The sequence below is a fragment of the Ostrea edulis genome, chromosome 3 (assembly GCF_947568905.1).
Source record: "Ostrea edulis chromosome 3, xbOstEdul1.1, whole genome shotgun sequence".
Classification (NCBI taxonomy): domain Eukaryota; kingdom Metazoa; phylum Mollusca; class Bivalvia; order Ostreida; family Ostreidae; genus Ostrea; species Ostrea edulis.
The window spans coordinates 23,410,762-23,425,516 of NC_079166.1; the positions used below are offsets into that span (position 1 = coordinate 23,410,762).

Consider the following 14,755-nt stretch of genomic DNA (forward strand, 5'->3'; position numbering starts at 1 on the left):
CGCCGAAACATATTTGTACTAAACAAGATACACACAATGAGCATTAGTCTTTACAAGAATGAATGTCATTGTTGTATGGCAAATCACCTGTTTCTAAAGCTGCCATATTCAACTGTCATGAAATACATGAGTAGACAAACTAAACATTGTTGATATTACACTTCATTTAGTGACGTATTCTCACAAGAGACAAAATACCAATTTAAGTGAGACTTCAAACATCTGGAACATCTACAAAGAAGATTACCCTAGTTACTTCCCCTTCATCTGCAATTTTAAAAGGAATGGAAATGTCTGTCCCGTTGAGATCAATGTGTTAAAATTAGGCATTTGCATAATGTCAATGTAATTAAGGCGTGGGGGTGTATTTAGTTTTGCTAATATAAACAGAGTATTTGGGGCTGAAAACTTAAGAGATCATTTGTTATTATTACCTATTTTATGCTCTCCAATGCCAGCGTGCTTTCTCATTGTGTGTCTTATATGTTAATCAATGCATCGCTGTTAAGATTGGCACACTTGTTTAATCGTTGGGAATTTAAATGGACAGGCTTACATTTTCATCCCGAGCAATGATACATGCCCCGTTGTATTTAAACATAATGAATTACGACACACCCAGGAAGGTCTTGTGCTCTACAGGTTAAAAATATTGCAAAACAAGAGTGCGTTTGTCTGTATTTCCTTTTCTTGCATGCTTTTGTAAGGATTATGTTCGGTATTTGTTCGAAAATCAAATAACATCTTTAGGGATTACATGTCTTAATTTCCTATTGGCTATTGACCCCAAAATCAAAATACACCTGCATCATGAATCACGTAATCGTAATAATATCAATCATATCGTAAACAATCACAGTGTACAAACATGAGAATCAGAATATAATCCATTGCTTGCCACACATTTACATAATAATTAATGTAGAATTAATGTAATGTAATTAATTAAGGTAGAATATTTTCAACCAATTAATGAATAAAACACAGTTAGGGTGATTCGATTCTATAAAGAATGTGTTCTCAGTATTAAGTAAGTCCGCACTCTGAGATTTTGTGCATGTAATATTAGTTTCCGACATCTGAGACACGTGCGAAAAATAATACTTCTTTTAAGAGCACTCGGTATAAGAAAAGAAGAATATAATGAAAAATTAGGGATATATGGGTTGATTTATCTATGTATGGTTTGCTACGTTTGATTGTAGTAGATACATATGCAAAATCCCTAAAAGTAAGGAACTATTGAATTTTCTTCGGTGTTCAAATGTTGAAATATATAAATTTACACACATTTCCTCCACTGTTTTGGAGTTTAGAAAACCTGGCCATGAATTACATTCCCACTGTAAATCATATTCATTTAGCTTATAGAAAGATACATTTATTTTCAATGTTGTTATATTTTGACAAAAAAAATTATTTGTAGTTCGTGGCGTTAAAATGTACTAGTAAGTTTATAATCACAATGTATGTGGATTTTGAGTCATATGATAAATATTATACACGTTGCCAATTAAATGTTCTTGGAAGTGTTCACTTTTGAAACCATATAAAGTTCTCTGGAACATATTAATTCCGTACACAATAATTATTTATATTCAAAAATCCTGAATGTAATTCAATATATTAGGGCAGATGTAGTCCCCAAGGACAGTTCCCTCATCCCATCAAGATCTAGAATGAGATATATTATGACAGATTATGACAACTGTATAGAACCATTGAAATCAGAACACAGTCAAATCTTGTCAAAATCTCGTGATTTCAACGACGCTGTGGGAGAGAATTAAGTTCCATGCGTTGCAGTTTGTAGACGTCTGTAACATGGGTAAAGACGAGAAAGTAGGTGCACCAAGTGATCCCCGGTATGAGTGACATATCCTGACTCGGACCTGAAACTGCACATAACAGATACATTAATTAAGTTTTTACCTGTTATTACGTAAGACATCAAACTGACGCCCCACTAGAGGCTGTTTCTATGATATATCACATTTTACGAACCATCACCTGCCTTTATCGAACCTCGAAACCCATCCACCTCGATGCAAAATTGTTTTCTCTTAATGATACCATTTATATCTTTTTATTGATAAAACACAAATGGTTTTAATAGTGTGTATAAATGGCATTCATGAATTTGCATCAACATGTAGTTTTTTGACAGTTCTTATATTAGATATGAGTGGCAGTTTTTTGAAAATATCCCTCATTGAATTGATAAGAGATTAAAGAGATTAAATATCAGCTTTATTGTCACTCATAAGATGGCTTGATAATAATCGCCGAATCTGTTTCCTGTTTCAATTAAGAAACGTATATGCAATTAATCTAGGCACCAGGGGCAATCGATTCTCTTTATATGAACATTTATCCTGTCAACACTGATCCTAAACATGCATATTATCTTCTTTTTACATACAGCTCAGTTATATTTTGAACGATTTACATAGTCAACGATTAAGAGATTACGACAAAAAGATACCTTTAGTGATCTGACGTACACTATTTTTGTGGAAAATTTGAAATTTATAGTAATCTAAAACTAATGAAGCAGACATGCATGTCTTCATCTACGTCATTCAGTGAATGAAATTCTAAAATTATCAAATATTCATTTATTTGCCAGTTGACATGTGCCCCAAATACCAATTACATGGAAGAAGGACAATAAACCAGACTTCAACATCTCTCGATAAGAAAGTGATATTTGAAGTACACCAAATTTACATTAATAGTATTAATGTTTTATAGAACAAGTGAAAATAACAAACAGTGATCAATCTAATAACTCCTAAAAGGATAAAACAAATAAGAAAGGGGCAAAAAAGGACCCTGGACATACCTGAGGTTGATCCAAGTGCCTAGGAATAAGCATGACGGGTCACACCCGTTGTGAGTTCTGTATTTTGATCGAGTAAACGGACCAATTCGTAGCCAATAACAGTATATACCGTTTGATCTAGCACTGGATATGTAACACGTCCGACAGCATTCGACCCAGTGATAACTTGTATCTACCAAAACGTCCTTATAACGAATAGAGAATTTTGGAAATGCTGACTTTATTTAAAGAAGTCTGTTCAAAGCCCAATTGCATCATCTTATTTGAAAAAAAATGCTTGATTCGATTTTAAAAACTGATCATATACATTTGTATACACAGAACATGCGTTTGTGTATTGAATTAATCTATAAAGGTGAAGATAAGAAACAATGACCAATTTCATAAGCAAAGCAAACTCGAAAGTTTGGCAAATACGGACCCCTGGATATACCAAAAGCTTACTCCTCTTAGGCACCTGATCCCACCTCTGGTGTGTCCAGGGGTCCGTGTTTGCCCAACTGTCTATTTTGTATTGCTTATGGGAGTTATGAGATTGATCAATGTTCGTTATCTTCAACTTTCACCAGGTGCCTAGGAGGAGTAAGCATCCTCGATCGACCGTTCACACCCGCCGTGAGTCCTATACCTTGATCAGGTAAACGGAGTTATCCGTAATCAAAATCAGTGTCACAACACGAACTTGCTCTTTCCATGTAGAAGCTTTTGAATAAATAATATCATGTATCGAAACAAAAAGAAAAACAGGTCAGGTAGTATTGGAGCACAAGTTGTGTTGATGAAATTACAACACACTGTTGGAAAACCGGCGACTACATAAATAGGTAATAACTTAGATTTCCCGTTGTGTGCGATCGGTCAACAGGGTATGCTTACTAAGTATCTGATCCCATCTGCTATTCCCAGGGGTCCGCGTTAACCTTACTTTTTCTTTTTATTCTTTATAGGATATATGAGAATGATCACTGGTATCGTCACTTTATCACTTAGTACCAGTGTTTAATTTGCTAAATAATAAAAATGCAGAATTTGCTACATGTATAGTGAGGTTTTGTTACGTTATTTGCTATGTTTCCTATGTAATTTGTAAGACGAGATTTGATGTGTTACCAGACTTGGTGTAAATTTCCGTACATCCCGCTGAAATTTGTAGTAGATAAAGGGACTTTATAATACATTGTGTCTATCTAAACCGAAATTTTAAAAGAAATGGTACGAACATTTCAGAATGGTGAACTGTGCAGTGTTCACAATGCATAATTAAAGATTTGATTCATACGTTGTGTTTGTGATTCGGTTATAACATGAAAAAAAACCATGAATTCAAAAATGGAAAATTTCTAACGGTATACCCTAGTAAAAAGCACCTCGTGGAATATACGGCATAATAAAAAATCTAACCAAACCAGAAAGAAATAAAAGAAGAAGAAAAAGCTCAGCACACATAAAAGCGACTATGATCGACAGATATAGAAATATAGGAAATTTTAAAGACCCCATTTTGTACATTGGAATTTGGTTATTAATCTTTTTATACTTTCAAATTTAGAAGAAAAAGATAGTAAAAACAGACTTCTATAACTTTAACCGGTTGATTTGACTTATTGAGCTGTGATTCTATAAAATGGTCTACCGTTGTTAGGAAGCTTCACTCTCTCCCGAGTAGTAGACGAGAAGATGAGGAGGTTCCTGATTCTTTTGATAATCCTAGCGGTGTTCATTCACTTCTCTCTCTCAGAGAAGAAATGTAAGTTTATTTAGAATTATATTTCGAACTGTACCGATTTTCTTGTATCGAACGAAGACAATTTTCTTTTAATACTGTGTTTGATTATCTTATATGCATCCATTCTTTTAACACTTGTTGTTTTTTTTTTAATTTTACCATGGCTATGAAATGCAGTAAATTAAAGACAAGTGTAGATGGATTCATCTAATAACTAGAATTGAAATTAGATTAAAACCGAATACTCTAATACATAATAATCCCGAGTTCAAAGATTTGTAGATTTGCCTGTCTTCAATAAAACATGTTCATTTTCACTAAACATATTGTAATAAATGTGACAGATATGATCATTCCAGGCCACCCATTTTTGTGAGATTGTTTTTTTTAAAATGTCACTCCACTTAAGCTAGTCCTATAGTTTACAGAATACAGATTATACTCATTAAAATCCTAAAACATATAAATCCTTTTAATTATCTAATGAGCGCTGTTTCTGCATTTATATCTTTACATTTGGTAATGATAGCAAGTTCCTCGTCACTACGTTGCAAGTTTTAGCAAAGTGTGAATACATTTTTATGAATATAATACGCATATTCCATCGGCTGGGAATTCTGATGGAAGTGAGAGTAAAATTAAAATATAATAAATAAATTTTATTTAAACTTATTTTTTAAATACACGGAGGTTAGAACAGCGACACTGCATGTCTGTATGCTTCTGCAGAAGCGCCAATGCACTTTACAAAGGTATACCGATGTGAACCAGAGTAGTTCATACCTTCGTGTGTTTGTTAAAAAACTGTCTTAATTAGCAACTATATAATTATGAATCACCAGTTATATGGCATTGGGAGACATATGTTACGGTCAGTTAGCATTAATTTCTTTTATTTCCAATATGATACATATCAAAGTAATTTTCACCATTATCAGTTATCCATCATTTCATACAATTCATATATTTCTTTCATATCACTTAGAATAATCGTATAATCATTTTCATATTTCTTTTATATCACTTTCAGAAATACTAAGCTTAAGAGTAATTTTATAATTACATTACGCATTTCATAAGTGCTGTAAATAATAAAAGTAATGATAATAATTCACGAGGGATGAATTTGAGGCTTGACGAGGCCCATCGTCAGTACCATAAACATCTGACTAGAGATTGAGAAGCTCCGATTCGGACACCAGCCCTTACAATATCTCCTTTAATGTAACAGTATTAGCTGATGTTTTAAGGCGTTCTTTCTTTTTTATAGCAAACAAGAAAGGAAGGAACAAGATGGCATCGGAAGAATTTAAGAAAGACAAGGTAAGGGTTAATCATATCTTCCTACTAGTTAGAGAAAATACAAGGTAAAGATTAATCTACATAGCAGGGAACAGACATTTGATGGAAACAAAAAACCACGGAAACTATGAAGCACACAACCACGTCACGTGATAATATCTTCAGTCTTTAATTTACATGTACAGTTCCTAAGATGTAAAACTTATACGGTGCAAATTTTGATGCACCAGATGTACATTTCGACAAATAATGTCTCTTCAGTGATGCTCAACCGAAATGTTTGAAATCCGAAATAACTATGAAGTTTTGGAGCTAAATATAGCCAAAAACAGCGTGCCAAAAGAGTGGAACTAAATTCGTCCAAGGATAAGAGCTATGCACGAGGGAGATAATCCTTAATTTTGAAATGAAGTTCTAAATTTTATAACAGCAATTAAATATACATCCGTTTTTTCAAGCTAGTAACGAAGTACCTAGCTACTGGGCTGTAGAGACCCTCGGGGACAAATAGTCCACCAGCAGAGGCCTCCACCCAGGGGTCATAATGTAAAACTTATACGGTACCAACTTTGATGCATCAGATGTGCATTTCGACAAATAATGTCTCTTCAGTGATGCTCAACCGAAATGTTTGAAATCCGAAAAAACAATGAAGTGATAGAGCTAAATATAGCCAAAAACAGCGTGTAAAAAGAGTGGAGACAAATTCGTCTAATGATAAGAGCTATGCATGAGGGAGATAATCCTTAATTTTGAAATGAAGTTCTAAATTTTATAACAGCAATTAAATATACATCCGTATTTTCAAGCTAGTAACGAAGTACTTAGCTACTGGGCTGCAGATACCCTCGGGGACTAACAGTCCATGAGTAGAGGCCTTTACCCAGGGGTCATAATGTCAATCTTATACGGTACCAATTTTGATGCACCAGATACGCATTTCCACAAATAATGTCTCTTCAGTGATGCTCAACCAAAATGTTTGAAATCCGGAATAACTATGAAGTGATAGAGCTAAATATAGTCAAAAACAGCTTACCAAAATATACAATTCTACAGACTGTTTAATTCGAACATACTGTTACGCAGGTAATTCTAGAGTATTGTGTTAGGTCCAAGCGAATAATGCAATCCGCTTTCTTGAACTGTGTAGCAACAGTTGAATTATGCTCACAAGAATCAGAAGAAAAGGGGTTTTTCTTGGTACCTAATGCTTTGATTAATTTGTAATCATGACTAAATTTCCTCACTCGCGGATCTGGGAATTGTGTAAACACAACGAGCAATTGATAATTGAGAATTGCACCATAAATGCGGAAAATTGAAAATGGAAAATCTTAAATAAAATGTATGTCATAAAGTTGCGTTGTTAGTTAGATGTTAACATCTACTTTCAGTAAAATATCAAATTACGAAGGAGGTGTAGAATACCCTGTGGTGTCTTATTTCGAATTCACAGGGATATATCGAATAGAGAGATTATTGAAAAAGATTATTGTTAATAGATAAAACGTCATTGATATCTCTAAATATCGTCTTGAATTGCATAACAAATGCATGTGTTCGTGTAGAAGTCTTTGAATAAATTCTGGCTCTTAACAGTATAAAAGAATAAGGTAATATAAGAGCAAAATTCGCACCTATGAGTTTTATAGAGCTTTAGCAGCAGTGAAATCTCACGAAAGTCCAGTTTCTCAGTTTGGCATGTTATAATTAGCTTGTGTGTTCACTTATATGATCTCATGTCTACCTACGTAAGATACAGATATTCTATGAAATAAAGTTATGAAAGATATTTCTATCTCTCATACCACGTGATGATTATCTTTCATATCCCATGACGTAATAATTAATACACAACTAGCCTGTAACTTGCCTTGATTGACGAACAATATCGTCCGCAAAGCTTTTGTACTAAAACTGACAGATTGTAACATCCCTGATAATTTCAAGGTGTATGTGACTGGACACAAAAATACACATTCCTTGAACAACTACCACACATTCAACAACAGTCACATATTCCTCATATCGACAATGCTGTCCAGTACATCTATGTCATCTGGTGCATTATGCCAGTTCACAGAAACCCAGCCCGCATGGTCTAGTAGCTCTAAGCATATCTCCACATTGCCTCTGCCAACGTCTATTGTCCCTATACATGTCTCAGGTGAAACAAGTACCTCCAATGTCCATGAGACTTGAGTCATTAAACGTGTGTAAAACGAAAGTCTATCCATGACCATATCCACCAAGAAAAACCACTTGGAATCTCCCATTTGACACTCTTCATCAAATTAATGCTCAATCAATATTAATATCAATGCTCCTATAACTTAAAGCGTGCAGTTTTGGATTCAGATTCTGATTAGGTCTGTCGAAATGTTTTGCGTTGATGGACTACCATGTGACGTCATTCATCGTCCTGATTATTGATTTATTGTGTACTTATTCAAAGAGAAATAACTCTAATACAATTCACTTATACACTCGTCGGCCGATTTTTTGTTGGCAACTTATCCAAAATGAAGGTTGTAGAATTCGATTCTAGTGTTATTTTTAATGTACAGCAAAGAATTAATTAATTGGAAAATTCTCAAAATGGCGTCGCTAGGCATAGGGAACACGAAAAATTCCTAGAAATATGAGAGAAAAATACTCTCTTATGAGTTGCCATGAAATATTAAGGTGATTCCACCCGCGGGGTTCCAAAAAAAACCGGTAAAACCCTTGACAAAGCCTCGGGTTTCACAGCTTTTTATTGCAACCCTCGGGTGGAATAACCTTATATTTCATCGTTACTCATAAGAAAATCTGATATTCCATTGCATACAGTCATCTTACAGAATGAACAAGTAAGGATATTGGATGATAGCAATATTGCATTATCACCTGCATATGATGTTTACATCTCTCTACTGATTCGATACGCAAGAGCTTGTTCTGTGTATGATCAGTTCGTATATCAAGGCAGTCTGCTGACAAAGTTGCTAATGGTGCAGAGGTTTCAACAGTCTCGTTTAAAGTCAGCATTTCGTATCTTATCTGGTCGTTATAAAAATCTAGTTTGCCAATACAACATATCAATGGGTCAAATGCTGTTTGACTTGTTTCATACCGATTGGTAGGCTATTCTTGGTACAGTGATTTTGACTACGGATAACTCTGTTTACCTGATCAAGATATTGCGCTCATGGCGGATGTGAGCGGTTGACAGGGGGTGCCTACTCCTACTAGGCACCTTATCCCGCCTCCGATGTGCCCAGGGGTTCATGACTGTCAAACTCCCTAATTTGTATTGGTTATAGGAATTACGAGATTGATCATTGTTCCTTCTCGTCACCTTTTTAAAGTGAAAAATGTCACAGTTTTAGATCTATGTACCACGCTCAAGTCCGCTTTCGTATTAACATTTACCACGAGAAAGAACCTTGGCATTACAGATGATATCCAAAAGTTGCCTGTTGTTAATCATCCCTAACCTCTAAGTTACCATAAATAGTCGCTGGAAATATGATTCTGAATAAGAATACATATGTTGAATTGGTTAAAGGTTTCTCCGTACATGCTCCATTGATGTCACCTCCAAATGAATAAACGATTTTCCCGAAACGCCTAACGAAATCGATTTGTAAACATAAATATGTGCTATTTACGATATTATAGAACAATGTTTTTTTTTCTTTGCGGAATGAGAATAAACACGAAAATGGGAACAGAAAAAAAGCAACAGAGGATGAAATCGACAATGAGGTAAATATTTTTTTTTTAAAAATCACTCAAGACATGTATATACAATAGCACACCAACAACTAAGACCTACTGTGTACATGTTCATCTGCTTTGTTTACAATCGTTTAAATATATAACATGTCACCTAGTTTCGTCTTCACACTTTAATTTATTTTCTATTCTGTTTCAATCAATAATCACGGTGGCCATTTTGAAATTAGCATTGTTAGAAATAAACAGAACACCTGCACATTTACAAAACATATACACAGCTAAAAACACTGGAACAGTTACCCAATACTTACACTCACAACATTAACACTATACAACACAGTTAACTAATGCTTACACTCACAACACTAACACCATACAACAGAGTTAATTAATACTTACACTCACAACACTAGCACTATACAACACAGTTAAACAATACTTACACTCACAACACTAATGATATACAACACAGGTAACCAATACTTACACTCACAACACTAACACTATACAACACAGTTAACCAATACTTACACTCACAACACTAACACTCTACAACACAGTTAATCAATACTTACACTCACAACACTAACACCATACAACACAGTTAACCAATACTTACACTCACAACACTAACACTATACAACACAGTTAATCAATACTTACACTCACAACACTAACACCATACAACACAGTTAACCAATACTTACACTCACAACACTAACACTATACAACACAGTTAACCAATACTTACACTCACACCACTAACACTATACAACACAGTTAACTAATACTTACACTCACAACACTAACACCATACAACACAGTTAACCAATACTTACACTCACAACACTAACACCATACAACACAGTTAACTAATGCTTACATTCAGAATACTAACCCTATACAACACAGTTAATCAATACTTACACTCACAACACTAACACCATACAACACAGTTAACTAATACTTACACTCACAACACTAACACTCTACAATACAGTTAACTAATACTTACATTCATAACACTAACCCTATACAACACAGTTAACTAATACTTACATTCACTACAGTAACACTATACCACACATTCAATCGATACTTACACTCACAACACTAACACCATACAACACAATTAACCAATAATTACACTCACAACACTAGCACCATACAACACAGTTAACCAATACCTACACTCACAACACTAACACCATACAACACAATTAACCAATAATTACACTCACACCACTAACACCATACAACACAATTAACCAATAATTACACCCACAACACTAACACTATGCAACACAGTTAACCAATACCTACACTCACACCACTAACACTATACAACACAATTAACCAATAATTACACTCACAACACTAACATCATACAACACAGTTAACCAATACCTACACTCACAACATTAACACCATACAACACAATTAACCAATAATTACACTCACACCACTAACACCATACAACACAGTTAATCAATACTTACACTCACAAGACTAACACTATGCAACACAGTTAACTAATACTTACACTCACAATACTAACACCATACAACACAGTTAACCAATACTTACACTCACAACACTAACACCATACAACACAGTTAACCAATACTTACATTCACAACACTAACACTATGCAACACAGTTAAACAATAATTACACTCACAACACTAGCACTATACAACACAGTTAAACAATAATTACACTCACAACACTAGCACTATACAACACAGTTAATCAATACTTACAATCACAAAACTAACACCATACAACACAGTTAACTAATACTTACACTCACAAGACTAACACTATGCAACACAGTTAACTAATACTTACACTCACAATACTAACACCATACAACACAGTTAACCAATACTTACACTCACAACACTAACACTATGCAACACAGTTAACTAGTACTTACACTAACAACACTAGCAATATACAACACAGTTAACCAATACTTACACTCACAACACTAACAGCATACAACACAGTTAACCAATACTTACACTCACAACACTAACACCATACAACACAATTAACCAATAATTACACTCACACCACTAACACCATACAACACAGTTAATCAATACTTACACTCACAAGACTAACACTATGCAACACAGTTAACTAATACTTACACTCACAACACTAACACTATACAACACAGTTAACTAATACTTACACTCACAACACTAACACCATACAACACAGTTAACTAGTACTTACGCTAACAACACTAGCACTATACAACACAGTTAACCAATACTTACACTCACAACACTAACACCATACAACACAGTTAACCAATACTTACACTCACAATACAAGCACCATACAACACAGTTAACCAATACTTACACACATAACACTAATGATATACAACACAGTTAACCAATACTTACACTCACAACACTAACACCATACAACACAGTTAACTAATGCTTATACTCACAACACTAACACTATACAACACAGTTAAACAATACTTACATTCACAACACTAACACTATACAACACAGGTAACCAATACTTACACTCACAACACTAACACCATACAACACAGTTAAACAATACTTACATTCACAACACTAACACTATACAACACAGTTAACCAATACTTACACACATAACACTAATGATATACAACACAGTTAACCAATACTTACACTCACAACACTAACACTATACAACACAGTTAACCAATACTTACACTCACAACACTAACACTCTACAACACAGTTAATCAATACTTTCAATCACAACACTAACACTATAAAAACAGTTAATCAATACTTACGTTTGCAACACTATTAATATACAACACAGTTAACTAATACTTACACTCACAATACTAACATCATACAAAATAGTTAACCAATCGTTACACTCACAATACAAACACTATACAACATGGTTAACCAAAACTTACACTCACAATACTAACACCACACAACACAGTTAACCAATACTTACACTCACAACACAAACACTATACAACACATTTAACCAATACTTACACTCACAACACTAACACTATACAACACATTTAACCAATACTTACACTCACAACACTAACACCATACAACACAGTTAACCAATACTTACACTCACAACACTAACACTATACAACACAGTTAACCAATACTTACACTCACAACACAAACACCATACAACACAGTTAACTAATACTTACACTCACAACACTAACACTATACAACACAGTTAATCAATACTTACACTCACAATGCAAACACTATACAACACATTTAACCAATACTTACACTCACAACACTAACACCATACAACACAGTTAACCAATAATTACACTCACAACACAAACACTATACAACACAGTTGACCAATATTTACACTCGCAACACAAACACCATACAACACAGTTGACCAATAATTACACTCACAACACAAACACTATACAACACAGTTGACCAATATTTACTCTCGCAACACGAACACTACACATACAGTTAGAGAAGAATTACACTATCACGAAGCAAATACACCATATCACAAATCCTTTCACAGTTACACAACACTTACACCATTACAAGACGAGAATTACACAACAGTCTTCTGCTACACAATACCTACACCGTCACAGAATAATTAGAGGGTTTTAAAGAATAATTATTGTACTAGGATATTGAACCTGACGCTCTTTATATGCAATAACTACTCAGTACTAATTTTGTTCACTAGGATATTGAATCAGACGATCCGTACATGCAGCTACTACTCAGTATGGGGGTGGGAATAGATGGAATCATTAAGCACGTGAGTACCGCAGCAAAAAGTTGTCTCAATTTATAATTTCGTCAATCATTTAGAGACTTCACAAAATGTAGATGATATGCTGTAAATCTCGAGTTATGTTAGACGACCTGCGTTATTTAGCAGTGGGAATTCTCTACCTAGCCACTGGCTACTGTAATTCAAACATTGAATGTCAGGCTTTGACCTTAAAGTATGTGCCTTATAATTCTAGTGCCCAACATTTGGCAACAACTATTAACTACATAACAAAACTTATGTGGCGTGCTGAGAAGGGTTTAGAAAAAAAACAACAATCACTCATTGCTGAGGAACTGCATATTTCATATTTCAGCCGAAGGGACTGCATCCTGAAAAATCCACGATGCTGATGGAAGAACGTTTAGATAGGATTGTGGAGCGGCAGAGATACACCGATAAAGAGGGAAGGCGGAACAGGAGAAAGCAGGTTTGCTCGTTTGAATGCTTATGTAGGTTGTTAGTAAATGACAGGCCTATCAACAACTTTAGTGTACTTAAAGTACATGATGCACTACGGTCAAGAATAATGGAGATAAAAAAAAATGTTAACTTTAATCGAACTCGAAAATATATCTTCCACTGAAAGCAGATATTAACTGATTTTGGTGCAGTTCCAAATAACCCTATAATTTATTGTTTTTCTAAATACAAATCAGTTTACCAAATGCATTGAAATGATATATTATGATGGTCCATGATACAGGTCTGACGTGTTTCATACCGATTGTTAGGTCGTTCCTGGCACACTAATTTTAACTACGGACAACTCCACGTACTTGATCAGGATGTAGGGCCCATGGCGGGTTTGACCGGTCGACAGGGGATGCCTACTCCTCCCATGCACCTGATCCCACCCCTGGTGTGTCCAGGGGCTCCTGTTTGTCCAACTATCTATTCTGTATTGCTTCTAGGAGTTATGAGATTGATTACTGTTCATTATCTTCGCCTTTTAACTATTAATAAAGGTATGAAATATCATCATATCTCACAATCCCTGTAGATTGAAAACAGCCATACCTTTATTCTTCAAGCTGAGATTGGCAGCAGTTTGTAAACCTGCCTACTATCTTTGAACATGTTTAGCTATTCAAAAATCGCTGGGCTAATTTCAACAAAAATACCAAAACCTATTATGGAGTAAATAGTAGTCAAGTAGGTTGGAACGAAGGAACACGTTTTCTTCCGAACTTCGAAATACGTTAATCACTGTTCGATGCATGTATCTTCACTTTTCACGGAAACGTAGAAACTCATCCTCTATGTAATTTTGTCGATAAAAGTCAGCAGTGACGCTGTTTGTTGGTCCTATTGTTGATTTTTTGGCA

The 14,755-nt window shown here is 34.7% G+C and overlaps 1 protein-coding gene across 1 annotated transcript in view; it reads left to right on the forward strand.

The window, feature by feature from the left end:
* The first annotated feature begins 4,490 nt into the window (after positions 1-4,490).
* Positions 4,491-14,755, forward strand: part of LOC125677425 (uncharacterized) — a 46,968-nt gene continuing 36,703 nt past the window's right edge. Inside the window, exons 1-5 of the mRNA XM_048915484.2 lie at positions 4,491-4,592; positions 5,842-5,894; positions 9,570-9,626; positions 13,338-13,412; positions 13,744-13,857. Of these exons, the coding sequence (XP_048771441.2) occupies positions 4,523-4,592; positions 5,842-5,894; positions 9,570-9,626; positions 13,338-13,412; positions 13,744-13,857 (369 nt within the window). The 5' untranslated portion in view covers positions 4,491-4,522. The remainder of the gene's footprint in view (positions 4,593-5,841; positions 5,895-9,569; positions 9,627-13,337; positions 13,413-13,743; positions 13,858-14,755) is intronic.